The sequence below is a fragment of the Podarcis erhardii genome (assembly GCF_964252035.2).
Source record: "Podarcis erhardii genome assembly, chromosome: 7".
Lineage (NCBI taxonomy): Eukaryota > Metazoa > Chordata > Lepidosauria > Squamata > Lacertidae > Podarcis > Podarcis erhardii.
The window spans coordinates 45,582,268-45,607,532 of NC_138511.1; the positions used below are offsets into that span (position 1 = coordinate 45,582,268).

Consider the following 25,265-nt stretch of genomic DNA (forward strand, 5'->3'; position numbering starts at 1 on the left):
CCAGCAAGCTGCTTCGTCTCTCTGCGACCTCAGAAACGGGACACTGGAGCTCTGTGCAAAGCCTGCAGTCCTGTGTATGTCCAAAGCACTGGGATATATTTCCGAGTAAACTTGCTTAAGATTGAGCTTGCTAGGAAAGCACGTGCTCTGTACGGACTTGGCCCCGCTACTGGCCCCCGGCAATTCGCAATTGGCGAAGACGCTTCAGTCGCCCTGACAGCTGGTTTTTTCCTCGAAGGACGGGCAGGCGCTTCGCTTCTTGGGCTGTGGGCAAGTTCCATATCCAGAACGGAACTTTAAACTTCGCTAATACGACCCGGCCGGACGCATGTCGTGAGCACAGCCGCAGCGGTGACTAGGCAGGCGTCTGACGTCATCACTACCTGCCACGGCGCAGTCTCACCGCTAATCGTGTGACACCGCTACAGATACTTCCGCGGAGGAAACGAGTTCTGGGGCCAGTTACCGCGGTTCCAAGCGCCGAGCATTCTGTCTGGCCACGAAACGCGCCGGCCGGCGGCGACGGAAGACGCAGCAACGTTAATGGATGCAGCAGGCTATCGCCGCGCCGTGCTCTGAGAGAGGGCAGTCAGTGAGTCCCGGTCTCCAGATTCCTCCGCCTGCGGTATCGGTGCTGAGGCCGCGCCGCCGCCATTTTGGATGCCAGGCTCTAGCTACTGCCGCCGCCGCCTTCGCCGTAGGGATCCGGCCCGGTGAGTGCCGCGCGGGGAGAGAGGAGGGGCGCTGCCAGGCAGGGTAGGTGTTGCTGCTGCTGCTTCTACTTCGGCGGTAGGATCGTGGGCCCGCCGCCGCTGCCCGGGGCAAGGCCCAGCCGCCGCCGCCTCCCGCCCCGCCTCCCGGGACTGACTGAGCCTTGGCCGCCGAGGGCCCGGCCGCTTTCCGGTCGGTGGGTGGGTCGGCTGGCTAAGGGGAGAGGCGCCGGTTCCTAGCGCAAGAAGGGAGCGCGCTACCGTGTTCCGCGAGGGTTGCTGCCGTCTGACTTGCCAGCTGGCTCGTGAGGCCTGGCGGGGCTGCTGCCCCTGCCGGAGCGGCTCTTCGCCCTCCCGGGCAAGAGGTGGCTGTTTCTTCGTCCGCTTCCTTTCTCCGCGCCGCCGCGTCTCGAGCAAAGACCAGCCTAGGCGGTGCTCCTTAGCCCATGACTTCCCTCCCGCTATACGAGGCGTTTTTCTCCTCGCCCGGCCAGTTCTGTCTCTGCTGTCGGCGGAAGTGCCTGCGGCCTCTTCTGTTATAGACGAGGAGAGTCTTCTCCGCGCGCCGCGCCGGAGTTCACCCCGTATAGCTCGCCCGGGCTTCCGACGATCGGATCGGCTCCTATCCGAGGCCTGAAGAAAGAGACTCGACTCGCCCCTTGACAGGCTTTGTGAGCAAGGGGCTTAGGAACACCTCGTCGGGGAAAGAGACGTGAGAGTCACTCCCGATTACGGCAGGGTCGACACTAGGAAAATGCTCAAGGCTGTTGGATGTGGATTCCGACGCTTTGCAAAGAATGTCTGTTCAGTGAGCGCTGGGGAAAGGGAAGGCCAAGACCAGGTGTGGGTGCGGGGAAGCGAGAGGGCAGTCCAGCCAGCTGGCTCACCTGTCAACTTGACCTGAAGAAGCCATTGCAGTTCCTTTTCTTGCCCTCCTGTCGAGAGGGAATTTTTAAAAAATTATTATTTAACAAAAGTTTTATTCCATTTGATTGTAAGAATTTCTAAGGGTCTTACACATGAGATAAGCTGCTTTCCTACTGAGGTTAATGATTGTGAAGGAGTTATCTAGCAATATTCTTGTAGATGAGTAACATTTGGAAGAGGGTTACTCAACATCTGCAGACCTTCTGAAACTTAACTTTATTTTAATATGGATATTCCTACCCATATCCTTAGTTGCTGCAGCTTGATTGCCCAGTTTTCTGTCCCCTTGACTGGAACTCCTTGCAAGAAACCCTTTGTGACACCCTATATCTCTTTCTCTTCTCCTCTTCAAACACTTCCTCAAAACACATTTTCACTTTGAAGCCTGTTGTTTAATGCCTTTGGTTTCACCTTCATTGTTGCAACATGGAGTATTTGCTCACATTTCTCCTTCATCTGCCATTTAAAATTTAGAAACTGTAAGCTCATATTGATGTGATTCTCTGCAAAGCATCATGTGGAATGATGGTGCTACCTTATAACTAATGATTAACAGAACCTGTCTGACAGAGGGCCTCTTTTTTTATAAAATGTCTAACTAGTGTACGGTGAAAATCCTCTGTTTCTCTTGAAAGAAATTGTGACGATTGGGCAGAATTGTTACATTGACTAACTTTGGTGTAGTTCAAAGATAAATCATGAGATGGAAGATTTGCTTTTAGATAGTATTGCAGCTAGAGTATGCTTGTCTTTTGTCTGAATACAGTGGTCTTAACTTTTGTTGAATTTCTGTTGGCTATGGGCAAGTGTCCAAAATTAGCCAGGTGCATTTTGCACCTGACTGTTGACCACTCGCAACCAAGTGAAGATGCCCTGATGCTAGGATGGCGCCTGGCATACCCACCATCTGGAGATGTATGCCTGGGGATCATTGGCTCTTGGCTGTTTTCACACATTAATACCACACCCTGTAGAATTCTATGAGTTATATTTTATCTGCACAATCAGAATGAATTTCTGGAAGCAAAATGCTTTTTCTGTGCAGCCTGAGCAGGAGCAACGTTAGTTAATTATTGTAGTTTGTCTTCACTTACCCCACCCCACTGACCTTGTCACAGTTGTGAAGAACATTCCTATGTTCTGAATGGTCAGTGTCACCATTCAGAAAAAGACGTAGGATTAGGCCAATATGTATGTGGACTGTCCCTGCATCAAGTGACTTTTCTTCTTTAAGTTCTCAAAGTTCTTAACCTAGTTCAAGGTAGTCATCTGAACTAGCCAGGTGTTTCACTGATAATCACAATTAGTCTGCCATTTGAAAAATAAGACTTTAGAGCCATCTTACCTTCAAATGGTAACTAGATATTCCGTTTTGGTGACTGTAACCTTGGTTTAAGGAACCCTTTGGCACCTAACTTACATATCATAGTTTCTAACACTGCTGTGAGCTTATTCTGGATGTTTTTGTATTGGTAGTACAGTTTCTTTCCAGCAGTATGGTTGCACTGTCACTGTTTTTGTTAACAATGTCTGGCTGTTAATTCAGGGTGTACCTGCATTGAGGTGGTGAATTGCGTTCTGTGTCTCTCCTCCCAAACATAGTTAATAAACTTTACTTTGTGTGTTGGCTTGCATGTTGACCATCTTATGGCATAGTTGGATTTTAGGAGTAGTTGCAAGTGTTTTTGAACCAAAGACCTGTTTTTTATTGTTTCCTCAGGCTGGGCATCTTCTGAGAGTTTTTTTGGGACCTGCAGTCAGAAACTGTTTGTAATCTGAACAGTGCTGTCTTGAGACCTCTTGCTGCCTGAGGTAGATCTCAAATTTCTGTTCTGTAGGGCTAACCCTGTACCATTCAAACAGCAGTACAGCCTCCCTCTAGCTTTGGCCACCCCCATTATGCTGCCTGAAGTGCGCTGCTTCATCCTGCTATGTATCAGGGCCCACCCTCATTGTGAAAGTTCCGTTAAGAGTGTTGCTACTTTGAAAGAGTTCTTATATTTGGTTTATCTTGTGACTCATACCTTGGAGTACCTGAAGAGAGGTGGGGTCAACTTTAGTATTGCAAGATGAGATTTAGGACAGCCTTGCATGTAACAACTCACCTGGTAGTCATAGGCAACCAGAAATTCCATCCTGGTGAGTGAATGCCACATTAGACAGATAACTATCAGAGCATTTCTTACTAAACATCTGTTTACCAGAGATTATTTTTAAAATGCCATCGACTTAATAAAGGCACTTGTGGTATGTTGGCTACTCTGGAAGGTTGAGATTAACTAAGAAGCTCTTCCAAAGCGTCTTAGTAGAAGTTGGATCATGAGTACTTCTGGATCCTAGAAGCAGCCTGAGAGCCTCCTTCTTAACTGGGAGTGGGTTTGTTCATTTAGCAGAGCTTTGGATGGAAACTCAAGCTGGCTCATGAAACATGGAAGGAGCTGGCTCACTGTGGGTCGTGTGCTTGCTCTGATCCACCAGGATCCTCCTGTGTAATTATGGCAACAGCTTCCTTTCCTAAGGAATCCACACAGATTTGGCAGTAAGTGGGTTGGAAGGCATGAGATGGAACAAGACACTCTAGCAGGTATGGGTCTACCCTGGTTAGCCCTTGGGAAAAGGGAAATAATTCTGCTTCTCTGTCGCCAGAAGATCAGACCTGGAAGTCTAGTCAGTCTCCATTATCCTGCAACACCTGCAGTTTGTGCTGTGGTTTATTTTCCATAAACCACCTTGGATACTCTGTGGAGGGACATAAATCATCTAATAACATTCATGAAGGAATAATGGCATGGGGAAGGAATTCGGCTCAGTAGTGGAGCACCAGCTTTGCAAGTAGAAGGTGCCAGGGTCAATCTCCAGGTAGGGCTGGGAGAGACCCCCTACCTGAAAGCCTGGAGAACAATTGCTAGTCAGTGTGGACCGTTCTGAGCTTGATGGACCAGTGGTCTGACACAACAGAAGGCAACTTACTATGTCCCTATGTTGGTGGCAAATGTAAATTGTGGAATGAAAGAATATATAACCGTAAATATTCCCTTAATGAGAAGCCTCCAGTTTGGAGACTGGTGGCTATAGAGAGCTCTGATGAGATCTCCCTGCCTGAACAGAGTCCTCTGCTTTCAGCCAGCACATGGACCATCTCTGAAGGGAGGCTGCAGACTTCTTGTCGACTTCATATTGTGTTGTGGGGGGCAGTGCTAGAGGAGTGTCTTGGGAAGCATGTTTGTTCTCAGTAGCAGAAAGGGAGGCTTTTGAAGAAGGGGAATTGTTTTTGGATGTTGATTTGGAAGCAAAGTCCAGAAATATAGTTAACAGAATGAGGTTGGTTGGATAAATGTAAAATCACCCAGTATACAGGACCGGTATAGGGGAACTATTTCTGCTAGCAGGAATGAAAACAGCCATTTGATCCCAAGAATGGGCTTAAGAGCATATTACTGTATTAGAGTTCAAGAAAACTTGACCTAGAGTCAGTCCCTGCCTGGATAGTTTGGAACTCCATGGAATCAGCTCCTTTGTAGGTGACTGCCTGCTTGCTGCAGATGCTGCTGAAGGGAAGCCCTGCTCTGGGCCCCACCTATGGCATGTGGACATAGGCGGTTAGGCTTTCTTGGTGATGGTGGAGGCTCCTTGGTTATGAGACTCTTCTCCATGGACTCAGCCGATGGCCTCCTTTTTCTCTTCAGGCAACAGGTCAGAACAGTATGGCTTGAGCCATGCATTTTTCAGATGTTTTTCCTCTGTGTGCGCCTTGGATTTTTATATTGCTGCTGCATTAGAGTGAGTTGTGCTGTTTTATTGGTATTAGGATTTATGATGGTGGTTCAGTGGTTTGAACATTCTGTTTTGGGATGGAAAAGCGGGAAATCAATGTTAAAGGAAAAAAATTAATGCTGAAGTTTTCAAATAATAATAATAATGCCCCACCCATCCGGTTGGGTTTTCAGCGCATATAAAAACATAAGATGTCAAGCATAAAAAACTTCCTGATACAGGGCTGTCTTCATAAGTGAAAGGTTCATCAGAGACCATGTCTTTCACCCACCTGCTGACTACAGTCTTCTTGACAGGTAGGACTGTTTAGCCTACCAAAGAGATGCAGTTCAGAATACCTTGGAAGATGGTGGCCATCCAGCTTCTGTTTTAAAACCTTCTGGGGCTGGTGTGTGTAGTAATAGGTGTCCTCCATCCATTTGCAAGAGGTTGTACTAGGATGATTTGTGAGGTCCCCTTCCAGCTCTGTAGCTAGCAGCAGCAGCATGACCTGAAAGGCATGTGTCCTTCTTTTGTTTCTCCTACTTGACAGCCACCTTCTTTTGAAGGTGGATATGAGGAGGCCCTTACAAAATCAGCTTGGGAAACCAATGGGCTGGCACAAGTGGATTTCACAAGCAATAAGAGAGAACTTGCAGTGGTTTCTGTAGCTTGTTGAACATCTAACCACATTTTGTAGTTTTTATGAAATGCATCAGTCAAAAATGTAGGCATCTACAGATGCTGAGTGCTCAGTCTAGAGCTGCGTAGTTTAGAATTTCTGACCGTTATTTATTGCACAACCCTTAACAAGTGTAATCTCTGAATGGATTGGTGTAGTCACAGTTTGAATGCTCAACTAAAAGAGAGCCACAGCCCACTGTAATGTGACTTGTACTGATGAAGCACCTTTAAAAGAGGCCTTGAATTGGGCTACCTAGCATCTTCGCATGGTTTTAAATAATAGCATAGACTTTTCCTGGGTTTCATTGTTTGGGTTCAGTGGCTACCTGTTGGGCCTGCAAGTGCATTTGGAATCAGCTCTGGGTTCGGTCACATGTGAGAAGCAGCAGCAGTGCTGGTGTCCATTGAGTGCTGGGCTCAGTTTTTAGTCACCCACTGGGCTGGGAGTATACTAGAAGTAGTCTGCTTAAGGCTGTACTGGGAAAGTGGGGGAGGTGATGTCCCACCCTTCTGGAACTGTCCCACTCAGGCTCTGCTGTCCTTGCTTTGAAAAGGCCTGAGAAACAGCCATAATAAAGAGCCTGAAAGGGGCAGAGCTGTCTGCACGAAAAGGACTTGAATGAAACCCTGATTGTCTCCATCAGGTACTCAGGAGTAAGATGTCACATCGGCATGAAAATTGTCTTCACAATGTTAATGACGCTTTCTTGCTCATGTTTAGCTGTGCTAATAGAAACTAAGGTTTGCGTGTTTGACTGGTCTAAAAATGTGTCCACTCTGTAAGTATTATTACATCATGGTAACAGTAAACTTGGATATGATTTACTGTGTATGAGATGTATTTACAGACACATGCATTTTAAATTCCAAAGAACAATACAGTCGTACCTTGGTTCTCGAACAGAATCCGTTCCGGAAGTCCATTTGACTTTCAAAAACTGAGGCACGGCTTCTGATTGGCTGCAGGAGCTTCCTGCACTCAATTGGAAGCCGCGTAAGCCGCATTGGATGTTTGGCTTCCAAAAAAGTTTGTAAATTGGAACACTTCTGTATTTGCGGCGTTCGGGAGCCAAAACGTTTGAGTCACAGAGCATTTGAGAACCAAGGTACAACTGTACAATATCAGAATGACCATTCTCATTTGTAAAAGTAATGTACATATTAGTATTATGCAGTAGTGTATGCTGGGCCTTGAAAATAATACTTTTTCCTCCTGACTTGTGGATAATTTATTTCAGTTTGTTTGGCAGATAAACAGACCAGGGTAGCAGAGAGTGACCCATGCATTGGGGCCAAAGGCTGCTTTGAAATATAATGGGAGTTTCCTTTAGTTGAAAAGCAAATCCAGAGTGAAGTAGAATATTTGGGTTTGAGCCAGAGGTGTTCCTGTGGTTTGCTAGATCCTGTAAATAAGCCTTCACCTTGGTGCCGGCAGATTCAGATGCTTCTATGGCTGCATAATTTGGTTTGCTTCAATCTCAGGTTTGTTTTCACAAGCAGGGCTTAATCCAAGGCTCAGGAAGGTTGTGCAGGGTTGCTGATTAATCTAGGACTTTTGCCTTATTTGGGGATGGCAGAAGGAGGGAGGAGGCTCCTATCTGTGCTGGTATGCAAATTTAGGCAGAAATTCCTGGTGATTAGGGACCAGCCACAGGAAGAAAGAAACAGTTTCTTGTGTTTGCCATGAGAGGTGAGCTGTGTGTGTTGTAAAGAGCACATGCAGTCAGTTCATCACCAGCCTTGGTCTGCCACCCATTCCGCCATGCAGTAGTGGAGACAGCTGCAGTAAATACATCATTACATACCTTGGCAACAGAGCCATATCTCTTTCCTTACTACAGATATCTTAAGCCACTTGGCAGGGAAGACAGACTTTTTGAGGCTGAAGTATTCTGGAGTCCCAGCTGTGGCAGAGATGGCTGAATTGGGATAAACACCGTGGATTGAACCATAGAGAGTTCTGTCAGTATAACCAATGCCAGCTAGGAGACCCTACCAGCATCTACAGTTTCTCATGGGGTACTGTTTGAAAGACTTAACTGCTGAGGTTTAATTCCCTGCTCACTATCTCTCCCTCCCCCCATTATCTTTTTTCTCAGAGGATGCCAGCCCCCATCAGACTCCGGGAGCTGATCCGGACCATCCGGACAGCACGGACCCAGGCAGAAGAAAGGGAGATGATCCAAAAAGAATGTGCTGCCATCCGATCATCTTTCCGAGAAGAGGACAACACTTACCGCTGCCGGAATGTGGCCAAGTTGCTCTACATGCACATGTTGGGCTACCCTGCACACTTTGGACAGGTAGGCCCTCTTCTTTTCATCGGTAGTGGCAGCAGCCCTTTTGCAAATTCCTAGCTTTGGATGTTTAGTGGGAGGCTCATCATGCTGGCAAAGTGCCTTCAGAGTTGCAACCTGTAGGAAACTGCACAGTTGTCTTCCTCTTGCTGTGTATTACTAACTCAAGTGCTTCCTTGGGCTGGAAATCCTTTGTGGAAGAGAAATATTTTCATGTGCCTCACAGAAACCTAAGGAGGAGCATGTCACAATCCTCATGGTTTTATTCCATCATCTTACTTTAGCAAGGGATATATTTTGTGATCTTTAAAGTGCCCAAGCCATTCCTTAAATTTTCCCAAGAGCTGTTCTACTCTGTTTTGTCACCAGGGAGTTCATCTCATGGCATTTAATTTTGCTTTCTAAGTTGCTTGTAAATTGACTGGTGTGTGGTGTGATAGGTTCACAGGAAGACTTATGAGAGGTCTTAGTTTCCAGGTGCTGGTTCTGCATGTGATGAGCAGAAGTTTCATGATGGAGCTCTCCAGCCACAATGCATGGCTCTTTCATAGTGCATCAGCCCTCTGTTGGGAATTAAAACCAATGGGCCATTCAATCCTCTGGGCTCTGTGCAAGGGCACAAGGCTAGGGGGACAAAGGTTGGCAAAAGGATAATGGGCAGCTCTTCTATGGGTAGGGAAGGTGTGACTGTGTTCTTGCTGCTGCTGCCTTGCCATGTTTCTGGGCCATTCATTTGAGAACTGGAAAGGCAACCAGACCAGCAAAAGGCCCTTCCTGAGCCCAAGCTACCAAGTAAAAAGGCCTGAAAGAGTGGGCCGTGGGAAAAGTGTGGCTTGTTTCTCTTGCTCCAGCTGAAATGGGATATATTGGTGTCAAAGTTGCTCCTCCTCTGCTCAGCTAGCTCAAGGGAGCAGCTCACCCAGATCAGGTTACTGAACTGAGCTCTGCATGTAGGAAGCAGGCAGGCATTTGAACAGGCTGTGTACAGGTAGAAACCTTTCTCCTTTCCGTCCAAACCTGAAGTGCTGCTGCTGCTGCTGTGCCTTGTCTTCCTGGCATACCGTGATGGAGAGTTCGTTCAGAACACCAGGAAGCTCTTGGCATAATTGCCTCTTCTTCAGCAGATGTGTTTTTCTGCTAGACCTCATACAGGAGTTTCATAGAATTGTAGAGTTGGAAAGGACCCTGAGGATCATCTCATCCAACTCCCTGCAGTGCAGGAATATGCAGCTATCCCATATGGAGATAGGAACTTGTGAGCTTTGTGTTACTAGCACCATGCTCTAACCAACTGAGCTTATCAACCTAACCTGAAACTTTAGCCTAAGCTGGGTGCTGCGTGATTGGGAAATAACTGGATTTAGAAAGCAGAACGAATGGATTCTTTAAAAGCAGCTTTGCCATTGCTCTTCTGCAGTTGTAAAGACTGGACAGATCCTGTATAGATTCATGCTGTGGTGAAGAGATTGTGAGTGAAGCATTATCCTGCCATCATTTCCCCACCAGCCTTAATGACAGGCAAACTTAGACCAGCACCAGCATTCTTCCTACAGACAGCCCCAAGGCTGGGACTTGCTTTTAGCAAGGATTTGCGAGCAAATTCAAACCTTGATTTTAAATTGAAATATTTCAGATCCTGTGAGGCATTTAGCTGCCACAGAAGTGTTCAGTTTTAGGATCCATTTCATTCTCATGGCTGAACCCATGTACTGAAGGGGATTTAAGTAATGGTGTGTCTGAGCATTGTAGTAACTGTGCTGAGCCCTGGTTGAACCCTCAGGTTTCATTACAGACTCAGTTGTCCACAGCTACAGTTCATTCTTTTCTTTCGCCCTTTCTCATCTGGCATCCCTCACAACCCGAAGTCAAAAATTGTTGTCACCAGGTTTTTAACTCCCACCACTGTCTTTCCTGCAGGAAAAGCAAGTGGGAATATCCTGGCTAAGGCACTGCTGGACAGAGGTGCCCTGAGCACCTCCACCCAGCACCTGCTGCCACCCCCACCCCCTGCAAGAAAGGCCACTTATTTGGTCACTGCTCAGGGTGCCTCCAGCCAGCAGCAGCCACTGCCAAGGAAGCTTCATGCTGGTCTCTCCTCAGGGGACTGCAGGAGAGCAGCTTGCCAGCATGGTGCTTAGAGGTGAGATGTGCTCGACACCTTGACAGTGAAGCAACCCAACAACTGTCAGTCTTCTTTCCAGCCTAAGAGTCATGGAGGGAGTTGGTAGTAAGGCTAATCAATCACCAGGGTGTGGTAGCACAGTTGCCATGGTGAGTGTGACAAAAATGTTGGAAGCATTGGGGAGAGTCACTCCCTCCGGCTTCTCTGCCCCCTCTTGCAGTTGGAGTGCCTCAAACTGATTGCCTCTCAGAAATTCACGGACAAACGCATTGGTTACCTTGGAGCCATGTTGCTGCTGGATGAGAGGCAGGACGTCCACCTTCTCATGACCAACTGCATCAAGAAGTAAGGCCTTTTTAATTTCTAGGGTGGGAAGAGAGAGCTATTCTGCAAAGGTGGACCTGCTGGCAGGGCTTGGAATATTCTTGTTGAGCCTTGAAGTTCAGCACACCTTAGTCATGCACCCTCCTCTGAGGATCGCAGCCAGAAAGTGGTGGTGGAGGTTTGGGAAGGCAGGTAATAAGCTGCTTGCCTTGTAGAGCTGAAGCTACCTTCTATGGGAGCAGTTAAGATGCACCACCATGCTGCAGATAGCTCTCATCCTTGTTGCTGTGTGTCTCTGGACCTGGCTCTGTAGAGCTATGGAAGGCATCTGGGCGGGAGTATCTGTAATATGACTTCAGTAGACACTTCAGTCATTTTTTTTCTGGTGTAGTAGAGATGCCACTGAACTTGTGGGGGATTTGACCACAGATGAGTTAGTGTGGTGGACACAGTTGCGTTGTCATTGAGTGAGACAAGTGTTGGTTGTTCTTTGTTCCTTGGAAAGCATTCTAGCCCATTGCTATCCCCAGGGTTATCTGACACGCTGTCAGCTTGAGGCCGACTGCTTTGTATCTGGGAGTGCCTTATCCCAGCCATTCCTTGCATTGCTGCTTTCTCTTCCAGTGACCTTAATCACAGCACACAGTATGTGCAAGGCCTAGCACTCTGCACCCTGGGCTGCATGGGCTCCTCTGAAATGTGTCGTGACCTAGCCGGGGAGGTGGAGAAGCTCCTGAAAACCTCTAATTCTTACTTGAGGAAAAAGGTATTTATTTATTTATTGGACAAAGGTACAACTTTAGGGGACCCCCTCCCCAAAAGGAGGGGGAGTCCTCTAGATCTGTTGAACTGTAAGCTCTTCCCTTTTCTTACATTAAGATTGTGGTTTGCTTCCTCTCAAATGTCAGCAGGAAGTTGCACTGCCCAGATCTTTGCAAGGAGTTTTTGACTGGCCCTTGGCAGTGGGTGGTCTCTTTGTGCCCACAGTGAAGACTTACCAGGACTAGAGTTAAAATGCAAATAAAGTACATAGTGTTTCTCTCTCGAGGGATCCCCTTTAGGGGTCTCTGTGTACAGGGCTTCCTGCACATCTGCTGACCACTCCCCCTTCCACCCCCCAATTCTTCCATAGGCAGCCCTGTGTGCTGTTCACGTCATCAGGAAGGTGCCTGAGCTCATGGAAATGTTCCTGCCAGCCACAAAGAACCTGCTGAATGAGAAGAATCATGGTAAGGCCTGCTGTGGCAAGGGAAGGCCAAGGCACTATGTATTTTTGGGGTGGACTAAGAGAAATATGAGGACCTGAAGGGCTATGATAAGAAAGCTTGGGCAGTTTGGAATGGCATAGAAATCCTCATGTAGATAAATGCCATGTGCATAAGGGCCAGGAGCCAAGCATACTTTTTGTGTTTCTGTGCTCTGAAACTCAGTTCTGGTGGACTCTGAGTTGCTTGCTCCCTCCTTCCCTTAGAACAGTGGAAGCTACCTTGCACTGAGTTGGCCCACTAGGCCACCTATCTCAGGTGACTAACTGGCAGCTGGATTTGAAACAGGGAGCTTTCCCAGTCCTACCTAATGGTGGCAAGGATTGAACCTGGGACACCTTCCACTGAGGTACTTTTGGTCAGGGGGGTGAAGGAAGCCAGATCCCATAACAGGGAGTTCAGTCAATCTCAGGGAGGGAGGGGAGTGGGGTTAATGGAAGGAGACTCTTGACTGCTCAGTCAGAACAAAACCTCATCTGTTCCAGTATCCTGTTCTCACAGTGGCCAGCCTGGTGCCACAAGCAGGACAAGAGCACAACATTGCGTTCCTAGCAACTGGTATTTAGAGGCATAGCCCCTCTGAAGTAGTAACAGTATGCAGCCATCATGGTTTGTATCTAGCAGTGGGCTGCAAGCCTTATGGGCTTGGCCCTTTGAGGTATCTTGTGAGCTAGTGAGTTCCAGCCTGCTGCAGTGTGTGTTGTTGGCATGAAGGAGGCATTAACATGGGCAATGGGGAGAGCCGGCTTCAGCCTACTCTGCAGCATCTGCCTCACTTGTGTTTTGGCTGTGGGGTTGAAGGAGAGAGGCGTTTGAGGCTCCCTTTGCCACCAAGCTTTGCTCATGTTTCTACAGGCTACAGAGCTCAGTTCAGTGCTGCCTTTGGAGTGGTCTAAAGAGTTCCTTGCAGCTTATCCTTTTATCAGCCGTTTCGCATAGGGAAAAGTAAAAAGGCCTGGCTGCTTTGGCCTAGGATTGAAGTCTCTGCTTTTTCATCCACAACCACTTCTGGCTTCCATACAGAGGATTATCTTGTGTATAGAGGATCCTGGCCCAGAAATGCTGAGGCTCAGAGGGCAGGTTGCTGGTTAGAAGCTGCCAAGCTGCTGCCTTAAAAGCTTGCAGTCTCTCATAGTCCATCTTCAACTATGGCGAGTCCTTGGTGATGGCCATGTAAAGCATAGGCTCCTTCTTCTCTTTTCCTGGCAGGTGTTCTTCACACCTCTGTGGTCCTCCTTACGGAAATGTGTGAGAGAAGCCCAGACATGCTAGCCCATTTTAGAAAGGTAAGTCCTTGTCGACTTGTCACCCTATTGCATGTGCCCCTCTGGGCAGAGTTTTGAGGCAGCTTGGCTCCTACCTTTGAGGGACTGACGTGGGTGTCAGTTTCCAGTCGCTGATGGGTTAGCCTTGCAGGAGAAAAGCATGTGTCCTTCCTTGGCAAAATATCCATTTGATTGAATGGAAGCCCTGCAGCTGGGAAGCCCCTGTGCTTATGCCAGGGTATGTCTTTTCTACCCTTACTGTGGAACTGAGTGGCAGGGTGGTGCACTTGGGCCTGGCCACTCCAGCTGCTGCTCTTGCAGAGCACATTCTGTTTTCTCCATTTTATAAAGTGATACCACCTCAGCAATGATTTGAGGGGAGGGAGCCGAAAATTCCTCAAAACCCAGGGAGATCCTGAGCAAAGCGGGAGCCACTGCTTCTCCAGCTGCTTAGCCATGGAGAGGGCCACCTCTGCTTGCCAGCCTGCCTCTCACTGTTGGGGCTGTGCGTGGAGAACTGTTGCCCAACACAGAAGGGACCTGGCCAGGGAGGTAGATGAAGCTGTCGGTCCAGCTGGGGAGAGTTGAGTGCAGTTGTGCTTCAGGTGTTGTTGTCCTGGTTACCCTTCCTGCCCTTTGTTTTGCCGCTGCTGCTGGTGGAGGTGGATGAGGTGGTTGATGTTGTGAGCTGTTGCTCCTCTCCCTAACGCCTGCTTCATCTCTTCTGTCCCTTTTGTCTGTTTGGAATCCTGCTGTGGTGGGTTAGAATGAAAAGGTAAGAGTCACTCACTTTTTCTTCCTCCCCTATGCCCCCCATGCATGCTTTCATTGGGCCTGTTGAGGTTTGTGCCAATCCACTGCTTACTGCACTAATACTGCAGCTTGACTAATTGTGTTTGTAGTTGAGTTTATTATTGCCCTGATTAAACCTAATACCTAAGGCAACCTTGGATCTTTGTTACAGTCCTCTTGAAACTCAGGTGGTTCTGCTACAGTCTCCCTCTGCTACAGTTGGATGGATCTTTGAGGGATGTAAGGGGGGTTTGCATCTGTGCTGTTCATGGGTGTTTTCCATTGGCTTGGTACAAGGCTTTTGTAAGGTGTGGGATGGGTAGCAAGCAGAGAAGGTGGAAGAGTGAACTGCCCCTGATCAGAGCAATTTGACTTCATGCTATGGGCAGCTGTTGAAGGCAGAGATACTCCTCTTCCTTCCCTACTTGCTTGTGCTTGGCTGGAGACTGATCTCTACAGCTGTTTCTGCCCCCCATGCTTGTCCCATCATCACTGGTTATGACTTGTGCATGGTTAGAACAAAATAATGGTGGGTATGGGAAGCCTCAGTGACATGACATGACTAAGCAGGGTTCCAAGCGATGAGATATTGCAATGAGATTGAGCAAGATCTCTGTCTTCCTAAAAGATTGTCTAAAGTTTGTATATTTGGCCAGCTGCCATATCTTAGCAGAGTCTTTCATTTTACAAAGGCCCTTTCGCTCTCTGCCCCTCAACTTGAGGCACTGAGAAGGAAATCCTCTTTGGGGCTTTATCCTGTCTTGGCACCAAGTAAAAGTTGTTAACCAATTTAAAATTATTGGGTTGTAGCCAATGCTAGAGGAGATCCATTGAAATTAATTGACATGACTAAAGCAAGTCGGTTGATTTCAGTGGGTGGACCAAGAATAGGACTTGGATAAACAACCCATTTAGGTATAATGCATCCATTTAGCAGTTTTAGAATTATGCCCAAATATTTAGAATTCTTACTAACATGCTCAAAACAGCAAATGGTGCAGAAGTAGGAGGCTAGGCTGAGAGTGAAATAGCAGAGGCCTCCGGTGGATTCAGAGTTGACCTGGGATTTTGTGTCAGGCTTGGTTGGTTCGTCCAAACAGAGCCTCTCCCCTGGGGGAACCACATCAGCATTCTAAGCTTGGAGACTTCCCTCTTATTCCTGCCACGCCCACATGCCTCTTTGCGGCCACATAAGTGAGCACCAAGAGCAGGGGGATCTCTGTGCTGGTGTGCTTTCTACTAACCACAGAAGGTTAGTAGGGTTGTAAAAGGAGACAGGCAAGGGAAAGAACCTACAGGGTTCTGGAAGTTGTATGGTTTACTGTTAGAGCCTGGCTGTAAATGGATTAGGACAAAGAGGAACTACATAGTTTCATCTTCCTGTTTTCCTCAATGATCAACCAGATACCCCACTGGGAATCCCACACATAAGCATGTGATAGACAGCAGCCCTCTCTCCCATTCATATTCTGCAGCAGCTGGTATTCAGAGGCACACTATCTATGATACTGGAGGCAGCTTCAGCCAGTGGGAGCCAGGTCAAAGCCATTTGCTTCCTGTTAGTAGTCTGAGGCATCAGTTGCCCACCAGACTACTCATATGTATATTGCAGCATGGCTGTGTAGGGCCAGCAGGCTTATTTGGCTCTGTGCTGTGGAAAGGTCAGTGAGGTTGGGCTGGGCAGCAATGAGAGCCCCTTCAGCTCTCACCTGCAGATGGTGAATCTAATACCCTTTTTTCCTGTGAGAGACTCCTCCTTGGACCCCTTCTTCATGTCAGGTACAACAGCAGGGCTGTAGATCAGATGGCTGATGGCTCTTTGTCCTCTGCAGCTTGTGCCCCAGCTAGTCCGTATCCTGAAGAACCTCATCATGTCTGGTTATTCCCCTGAGCATGATGTTTCTGGAATCAGCGACCCCTTCCTGCAGGTAAGGGCTTTGGGGCCAGGCACGTGCTGGGCAGGGAGAGGAGTGAATGTTGGCCAGGGAATGGAGCCCCCCCCCCAGCCTCCTCCCTCAAGTATGAAGAGGATCCTGCAGTGACTGACTTCAAGACCAGAGCCTTCTGGGTCCATTGAAGCTCAAAAGGAGAACTTTGTCCTTTTCAGGTGCGAATCCTACGATTGCTGAGAATTCTAGGCCGAAATGATGATGACTCAAGTGAAGCTATGAATGACATCCTTGCCCAGGTGAGGTGTGCAGCCTGCCAAATCATTGTTGGGAGGTGGAAGGGAAGATGGTACATTGGTCTAGAGGAAGGAAGCTAGAAAGTGAGATTGTCTGTCTTGTGTTCCAGGTGGCCACGAATACTGAAACGAGTAAAAATGTGGGAAATGCCATTCTTTACGAAACCGTCTTAACTATCATGGACATCAAGTCTGAGAGTGGCCTGCGAGTACGTAATCTTGGGTTTGTGGGATCCTAGGAGAGACACTGAGCAAAACAAAGCTTTGTGGCCCATCACATTTTCTCCAGCCATAGCCAAGTGTTCCCATGGGGGCTGACCTCTAAATGATGTTTGAGTCAGATGAAAGCAGCTCAGCGCTCTTGCATGGAAGCAGACCAGCTGACAAGGAAGAACCTGGGTCACTGAGGTTGCTCATAGATCCAATCCGCTTTGGGAGTTTTTTGGCTGGAGAGTGAAAAGTAGCAACAAGTAGATGTTCCTGAACCATGTCTTTTTGCTTGTCTCTTTCTAGGTGTTGGCCATTAACATCTTAGGCCGATTCTTGCTCAATAATGACAAAAATATCAGGTAGGTCAGAGTACAGGTCCAGGATGGAAAACATGTTCTGGTTGGAGCAGGCACAGCTTTCTCCAGGTCTCTTGTGGCAATATTGGTTGTTTTTGAGGCGTGGCCAGGGCAGCCGTTGCAGGTGAAGTGGTCAGTCCTTTCTACTGCCTGGGTCTGTACTGCCGCAACCATATGCACCATGTGAAATTCTGGGCTCTTTTTTCCACATCCTATTGGTCTAGCAGGCTACCTGGTTAGAATTGGTTCTGAGAGAAATTCATTTTCACTCCCCAGGTGCTCTGATACAGATGGGAGGGTTAGAATCCATTGCCTAGAGGTTTGCATTGGCTGCCCTTGCAAGTCACTCAACCTGCTTGCTCCATCTCCCTTTGCTGCCTGGCTGTGCTGTCTTCAAAAGACTTCTAGTGTGCTGTGACACAGAACAGCTGCCATAGTCTAAAGCAACAGGTCTCTTTTTTCAGATATGTAGCTTTAACATCCTTGTTGAAGACTGTGCAGACTGACCACAATGCTGTACAGCGGCACAGAAGCACCATTGTGGACTGCCTAAAAGATCTGGACGTCTCCATCAAACGGTGAGTCAGATTGGTATGCTAGGACTGTGGGTCCAGGTGGCCCAACCATCTAGGATTCATTCTCGTGTCACCCCTCACCTGTCTTCTCTGCCCGCCACTGTGAGCCAGAAGCTACTTATGAGGCATTGTAGTTTAAAGCATGGTCCCTTTTCCCACAGGGAACACCCTTATGACTGTCCAAGTTCGTAATCATCACTGCTTCTTGTGGGAGTAAATATCATCATTTAAGTATACACTGTGTGAAGTACTTCCTTTTGTCTATCCTGAATCATCTAACATTCAGTTTCATTGGATAACCCAATTTGGTTCTAGAGTGAGAGAAGGCGAAAAAATACTGCCCTGTCCACTTTCTCCACACCATGCATCATTTTATATAGCTCGTGTCATCTTGCTGTCATCCCTAATACTTATTCCCGCCTAAAGTAACCTACTTTCTAGCTTTAAAGGGTTTGGGTCTGCAACCAAGAAGCTTGCTTCTCCTTGCAAACTCCTGCTGTCTTACTACTTGTTTTTGAACTTGGCCACCCCTTAGGTTTCATACTGGGACCCTGGAGTGATGAGAGGTGGGAGCCTTCTGGCTTGGCTAGTGCTGTTGTAGGATGAAGTTTAAGAGTGATCCATCAACAGAGCGCCTGGCGCAATGATGACACTCAAGCAGCTGACAAAGCACGTTTGTGGCCTCTGGAAAGCTCCTTGGGGTGATGGGGAGACTTGTCTGTATAGGGGCTGCAAATGTGTAGGCTCTTGGTGGTGCTCAGGCCCAGGTCAGCAGAGCTGCATCCCTTCCTCTGAATCCCTTCTTCTCCCCTTCTCCAGACGGGCGATGGAGCTGAGCTTTGCTCTCGTGAATGGGAACAACATCCGGGGAATGATGAAGGAACTACTGTATTTCCTGGATTCCTGTGAGCCAGAGTTCAAGGCGGACTGTGCCTCGGGAATATTTCTTGCAGCAGAGAAGTAAGAAATCCAAATAATTTGTTTTTGTTTCATCCTTTGTGGCCCTCTTCCTCTCCTGCTACCCCCCCCCAACTGCTCTGCAGTCACAACTTCGGGAAGCCACAACTCACTCCCACTTGCTGCTCAAAGCTACAGCTGGGGAGGAGCATTTTCAGGCTGGACCCATCTCTACCAATGCTGGTCCTTCTGGTAATGCTACCTGGATACCATCACCCTGTGAGCCAAATGGCGGTAGTGGTCCTGTCACTTGCCCTTGGTGGAATGCAGGGCTTTAGCTTCATCCTCTCTCCTGTGCAGTCAAGCACATTGCACCTAAGGAGTAGATTTATGCAGGTGTAGCCAAAGCAAGTCAGGCTATGCAGTTGACTAATCCATGTCTGGAAAACCAAAACGGCCTTACATTTGGGAACTGAAGGAGCATTTGGAGAAGGAATGTCCTCACAGCTTTGCATCTACTGTGTTTTTCAGATATGCTCCTTCTAAGCGCTGGCACATAGACACAATCATGCGAGTCTTGACAACGGTGAGTGCTGACCTTGTCTGTTGTTCCTGTATCCCCAAACAGTTCTGAGCCTTAGGGCCTGTCAGTTCTGTGTGTCCAAGAGCCACCAGTGGAGGTGGTGGACTTTCCCAGGGGTTCTTGTTTGGTGGGGATAGAGGGATTTTTACATAGTTCTGTAACTCTTGAGGGCTGACTGCTGCAATGTATTTTGCATGGGGGCTGCCTCTGATGTGGGAGCTTACACTACAAGTGCAGGCTGCTGCTATTGACTTAATGAATGAAGGACGAGGCTGCATTAGTTCTAGGGGCTGCCTGAGTTCTTCTGGGCCCAATTCGCAGTGCTGGTGCTTCAGGTTAAGATCACCCTTTAAAGCAATGGCAGCCCAGGACCAGCCTATATAAAGACTGTCTTCTGATCAAACCTTGCTCTATTGACCCTTGACACATGAAGGAAAGTCATTGGCAGCCAGGAGTGGGGGTTTTGCCACAATTCCTTCTGGCCTGATTGTCAGAGGGAAGTCAAGAGTAGCTCATCCCCACTTAGGGCTCGCCAAAGACTTGCAAAAGTTGTAGCCTTTGGAAGCTGGTTTGATTTGGGGGGGGGGCGTGCTTGCCAAATATGCAGTGGTGGTGCAGTTAATTATAGCTTTAAATCTTACTGCATTTTTATGTAAGACATCTTTACCCTAAGAAAAATGGTATATAAAAAAACTAATTGACTACAGCAGTGTCTAGAAATCTGCTTTTGAGTACCACTCCCTGGCTTTCTTGGATGATGATGATGATGATGATAAATAATAATTTATTAGTAGTAGTAGTAGTAGTAGTAGTAGTAGTAGTAGTATTTATTTATTCATTCCCCACCCATCTGGCTGGGATACCCCAGTCACTCTGGGCAGCTCCCAACAGAATTAAAAGCACAATAAAACATCAAATGGATGGCTTGTAAACCTCTCTCTGGGTCCTCTTTCCAGGCAGGGAGTTATGTTCGTGACGATGCTGTACCCAACCTTATCCAGCTAATCACCAACAGCATGGAGATGCATGCTTACACTGTGCAGAGACTCTACAAAGCTATCATGGGTGACTATTCCCAAGTAAGTCCCCAGAGTGATGCTGGTGGTGGGGTGGGTTGCAGGGGAGAGGGAGGGGAGGCATTGTGTCAATGAACCTCTGTTACTTTGGGTAAGAAGATGGCATTGCTGAGTTCACCTGTCCTCCTTCTCCTTGGTAGCAGCCCATGGTGCAGGTAGCTTCCTGGTGTATAGGAGAGTATGGAGACCTCTTGGTGTCTGGTCAGTGTGAGGAGGAGGAGCCAATCCAGGTAGGCCTACTTAAAGGGATAAAGATTTTACTTGACCTCTGGTGAAGTTTTCTCCCATCTGGCTCATGGTCCATCGTTCTTAACTCTGCCTTTTGGCTTGCTCAGGTCACAGAGGATGAAGTCCTTGATGTATTGGAAAGTGTCCTAGTCTCCAACATGTCTGTGTCTGTCACACGAGGCTATGCCCTCACTGCCATCATGAAGTTGTCCACTCGGTTCACTTGCACTGTCAAGTGAGTATTTTCAGGGGAGGGGAGGGGGGGGGCTCTGCCTATGCTGCTTGATCTTTATTGCAGTCCTTGAAATAATCAGGAGATAACTGGATCCCATTGCTTGCTGCTGTGTAAGCTTCATGAACTCTTACTTTGTGGATCTTAACCAGCACCCCCCCCCAAAAAAACCTAGCCACATGCATATTTCCATGTTCTCTCATCCTGAGAAGGAAGTGCCTGGTGAGGGGTCCAGCTGTACTTCTGTGTTCCAGAGGCCAGGCATTGCCACTAGTCCAAGGAGACATAGTTGATTCCCAAGGACCCCAAAGGCTGGGCCAAGGCACACACAGCTGCAGAGCTACAGTTGCAGAGCTGGTAGAAGTACTTGCTCCCTGCTAAGCTGCAGCCCCTGCCCTGCTGCCACTTGTCACCATTTCTTTCCTACATCTCTAGTCGTATTAAGAAAGTGGTGTCCATATACGGCAGCAGCATCGATGTGGAGCTCCAGCAGAGGGCAGTGGAGTACAATGCCTTGTTCAAGAAGTACGATCACATGAGGTAAGTGTTAGAGGACACTGCTGTCCCCATGCCTTTTGACCTTCAGCCTGGTGGGTTGGAAACCTGCAGGGTTGCAATAGTATCAGTATCACCACCTTACAAACATGTGGTGGTAAATTAAGAAGTGGGTCCCACACCTGAAGAAGGTGAAGACGTCTTGGTGTCTGGTCAGTGTGAGGAGGAGACCTCTGCCTGGCTTGACACTTGTTGGTGAACATTTCACAAGAGCTCACAGGGGACAGTGCTGATTGCAACCAGCCATTTCTAATACGTGACCTCTATAGGCCTCAAACCATTAGTCCCATAGAAGAGACAGCGTAGAGTCTCTTACATTGGTTCATGTGACTGGGGGAAGCTACTGGTTGCCTCAGCTGGACCTATTTGCATAGCAAAAATAGAGGACTTGAACTGACTAAAAATAGATTGCCTCTAACATTGACTGGTTCGGAGCTCACCCCTCTCTACACCAGATCTGAGGAGTAACTCCTGTTCCTCCTAGCCTGTGAGTTGCCCAGGAGATAACAGCCTTGCCACTTTGCAGGTCAGCCCTGCTTGAGAGAATGCCAGTTATGGAGAAACTAACCACCAATGGCCCCACGGATGTCACTCAACCCAATGGGGAGGCAGAGCCAACAGTGCTGGAGACCAAACCTCCCCCTTCTGGCCTTCAGCCCACCAGCCAGGTAAGAGAAGGTGCTGCCAGTGCAACACTCAAGATAGCTATGCCTCCCTCCCTCCCTGCAAACAAGAGAGCCACATTGCATGGGGTTGCTGCTTTCTTAGACAGCATCAAAGACTCCTTTGGGAACTGTTGCTTTGCAGCCCACGGCTGGCTGCAGGAGCAATTGTGGAGCCCCCACAGGAACAGGAGGCAGCTTTCTCTGCTGGCCCCCTCCAGCCTTCAGAAGCTAATGTTGCTCAGGGAGGTTTTGAGACTAGATGGCTTCCTTGGCTAAGTGCCTTTAACAGTCTAATTTGGTGTTTCCTACCAGGCAAACGACTTGCTGGACCTGTTGGGAGGTAACGACATCACTCCCATCATTTCAACAGCCCCTCCAAATAAACCAGCTTCTGCTGGTGGGGAGCTGCTGGATCTCCTGGGGGATCTCAACCCAACAGGTGAGGTGCTGGACATGTGGAAGTGAGATTCAAGGGTGCAGGGAAGAAACTGGGCAAGATCTCTTATTTGTTGGAGGCACTGGCACTGATCCTTGCCTTGAAGAACTTCAGCCTAACCCTGCCCTTTCTTTCATAACTGCTCCTGCAGGACCTCCAGCTCCTGCCCCACAGATAACGCAACCCCCATTTCTGTTGGATGGACTTTCTTCGCAACCCATCTTCAATGACATAACTGCTGGTAGGACTGTAGAACCTCGCTGTTTGAGCAGCGGCTGAGGTGGGCGGGGAATGTGTACTATAGACTTTGTAAGGGCCAGTTGGAGAGGGCACCTTCCAGGACTCTGACCAGTACTGCATCTCCACAGGCATTCCCCCAATCACGGCCTACAACAAAAATGGATTGAAGATTGACTTTGCCTTTGAACGCTCAAACACCAACCCCAGCGTCACCGTGATCACAATACAGGCCTCCAATAGCACCGAGCTGGACATGACAGACTTTGTTTTCCAGGCTGCGGTACCAAAGGTGAGGCTGGTCTTTGGGGTAGGAGCATCTGCTTTGGTGGCCTCCTAGCTGCAGTGGGACAGACAGTGTTTCCAGGCAGACTTTCAAGCTCCTGTGGCTGGCTTGGCTCCAAAACTGTAGATGGACCCTTAGGACCAGCCCTTTGCCTTTGACATGGTCATAAGTGTCTTGCTGTGGCAGGAAAAAGGAGCACATTCTGATGAGAGGCAGAGGGCTAGGTGCTGTGCATCATTTTTCACTGTACTTGGAGTTGAGCCCGAGCTTTGGGCCTCCTGTCTCCTGAAGCAGCAGCAGTAGTTGCAGCAGAAAAACCAGGTGAAAGTGTGCCCCCTTCTTCCTTTTGTTTGCCTCCCTCCAGACATTCCAGTTGCAGCTCCTGTCTCCCAGTAGCAGCGTCATCCCAGCATTTAACACAGGGACCATCACACAAGTCATTAAAGTCCTGAACCCCCAGAAGGTGAGCAAATGAGCAAGTGAGTGACCTACTACCATGTTCAGCATGGAGGCTGAAGGAGCAGCTGGGCTGGGAGTGGTGCCCAGCCTCTTGAGTGCTTGATGGTACAGTTCATGCATTGGTTCTGAAGGCCTCTAGTTGTGGCTGTTCTGTTCAGTGGGGGGGGGGGATTGAACCTTCATGGGCATAATCTTAACAGCTGTGTGGTGCTTTTAGCTTCATAGTCCTGCTGGATGAACTCTGTGCCTTTTGGCACCCATTTAACTGAATGAAGTTGAGGTGGTTCCACTGCAGCTTCTGCAAGAGTGATCCCCTCACCCCTCCTGCCCAGATCTTCTTCACCTCTCCTTCTTTCATCCCGTTTGTAGCAACAGCTCCGCATGCGGATCAAGCTGACATATAATCACAAGGGCTCAGCAATGCAGGACCTGGCAGAAGTCAACAACTTTCCCACTCAGTCCTGGCAGTGAGCTCTGGCCCCACCCTCCTCACCCCACCTGGTTGGCTGAAGGAACGCTGGGCAGAGCGCTGTGACTCCAGAAATCCCCCCACTTGCACCATGGCCAGGGGAGCTGACGAGAGCAGCGGCTGCTGCAGAGCAGGAGGACTGGCCTTGCTCACCTTGATGAAGCATATCTCTTAAGACACTTGCTGGCTCGCTCTCTCTTCTCTCCTCTCCTGGCTGCTGAGCCACACTTGCCACAGAAGCCACGTTCCCCTTGTTTTGGAAGGGGGGGGAGGGGAGGTGCACTGTGGCACGTGCGACTGTTTCTCCCCGCCTGCCATCTTCTCTCCTCCGGTGGGCGTGGGCGAGTGAGTGAGTGAAGCGAGTTTTGTTTCGGCTCCTTGCTAGCCGGGTTACCACCTTCAGGCACTTTTCATCCAGAGTTCATGTTGGAAATGTATTCCAAGGATGCTGGTGACCCTTTCTCCTTGGAGTTCCCTGACGTGGGGGGCCTTTTCTACGCTTGACTGCACACCCCGAGGGCAGTGGCTTGAGTCTGAGAAGGGGATGGATAGGTGGACCTGCTGTTCTGGACAGAAGCTCTGCTTTGGAGGATTCAGTGGTGGAGGCAGCAACGTCAAGCTCTCTTTGGCCAGTGCCTCCCTCTCAGAAAGCATCATGATGGACGAGACTGGCTGCTCCCTCCAGCAAGTCGCTCTTCAGCGTGCCCCCACCCCAAATCTTGGAACTCCTCTTGTCTGATCCTTGGCTGTCAGCTGTGGTAGGTGGGTAGAAAGGAAATGTGTGTTGCTTAAAGATGGAAAGGGGGGGCACCATTTGCCTGCAGAAAGACTCATCTCAAGACTCCACTGCAAAGCTGCTTTCCCCCCTCAGCCCTTTTCATTTCCTGAGTCTGTCAGAGTCCTGGATTCCATTTGAATTCGTTCTCCTCCTGGGACGTTTGTGTTGTATCTGTAATATTGGCACTGAAAATAAAGACCATGCGGTTTAATGAGACCTTTCCTGCTTTTAGTAGCTGGTTTTGCAGCTCCTTGCACAGATGTTGAGCAGAGGACATTCCTGTTTTTGAAGGCCAAGATTCCAAAGTATGACAACTCCCTAAGAGAGATGTTTTCAGGGCAGAAGTCAGTGGGTTAGGGGGGCATGTGTAGGATTCCAGGAGCAGCAAAGAAGGGGGAAACACTTTAGAGTTCCCATCTATGATTGGCTAAAGTTCCTAAAGCTCATTGGCAGCCTGTTTGCCTTACAGAAACAGAAGGTGTGTCTGCACCCGCTGTTGGGTTGTGTGATGGGAGAGAGGGAGCCAGGCAGAGCACTTCAAGAGCCACAGGAAGTCCTCTAGACATACACTATCCTAGCAAATGATTCGCTGCTGAGGTCCTGTTGACTGGAGCTGTGGTCAGCTGCCTCTCTCATCTACCCCCCAGTGAGACTTGATGTGTGTCCAGCTGGCAGTGCTGCTTTCATGAAGGACAGGATGAAATTGAGGCAGTGGGGAATGGGGCTTTGTACTCTCACAGAGGACAGGATGAAATCAGAGCAGTGGGGAATGGGATTCTTGTGATTCTCCAGCCGACAATTATTATGCAAAGCTCACCAGCTGGATTGCTGGAGGTGGAGCTTGTGGAGTCCAAACAAGATTCCGAAGAAATCTGCTCTTCACCACCACAGCAAAAAGA

At 48.6% G+C, this 25,265-nt stretch overlaps 1 protein-coding gene across 2 annotated transcripts; it reads left to right on the forward strand.

The window, feature by feature from the left end:
* Positions 1-416: 416 nt before the first annotated feature.
* Positions 417-24,582, forward strand: AP1G1 (adaptor related protein complex 1 subunit gamma 1). Of its 2 annotated transcripts, none has more exons than XM_081870545.1 (23): positions 417-756; positions 8,176-8,377; positions 10,714-10,838; positions 11,442-11,583; positions 11,950-12,046; positions 13,292-13,368; positions 15,972-16,067; positions 16,247-16,327; positions 16,435-16,533; positions 16,838-16,893; positions 17,355-17,468; positions 18,285-18,425; positions 18,894-18,948; positions 19,902-20,024; positions 20,162-20,251; positions 20,357-20,484; positions 20,917-21,021; positions 21,563-21,704; positions 22,014-22,140; positions 22,289-22,378; positions 22,506-22,666; positions 23,025-23,123; positions 23,489-24,582. In XM_081870545.1, the coding sequence occupies exons 1-23, from the start codon at positions 548-550 to the stop codon at positions 23,588-23,590; spliced, it is 2,661 nt and encodes an 886-aa protein (XP_081726671.1). In that variant the 5' UTR covers positions 417-547; the 3' UTR covers positions 23,591-24,582. The 2 variants fall into 2 exon arrangements, with proteins under 2 accessions (XP_081726671.1, XP_081726672.1); XM_081870546.1 differs by having other exon boundaries at positions 573-713; positions 8,174-8,377.
* The last annotated feature ends 683 nt before the right edge of the window (positions 24,583-25,265 follow it).

Bases quoted from the DNA above. Each gene is read 5' to 3' on its own strand.
- AP1G1 (XM_081870545.1), top strand. From the start codon at position 548: ATGCAGCAGGCTATCGCCGCGCCGTGCTCTGAGAGAGGGCAGTCAGTG. The intron at 18,949-19,901 runs GTGAGTGCTGAC...TCCTCTTTCCAG, and splicing joins TCATGCGAGTCTTGACAACG to GCAGGGAGTTATGTTCGTGA. The intron at 20,485-20,916 runs GTGAGTATTTTC...CTACATCTCTAG, and splicing joins CGGTTCACTTGCACTGTCAA to TCGTATTAAGAAAGTGGTGT.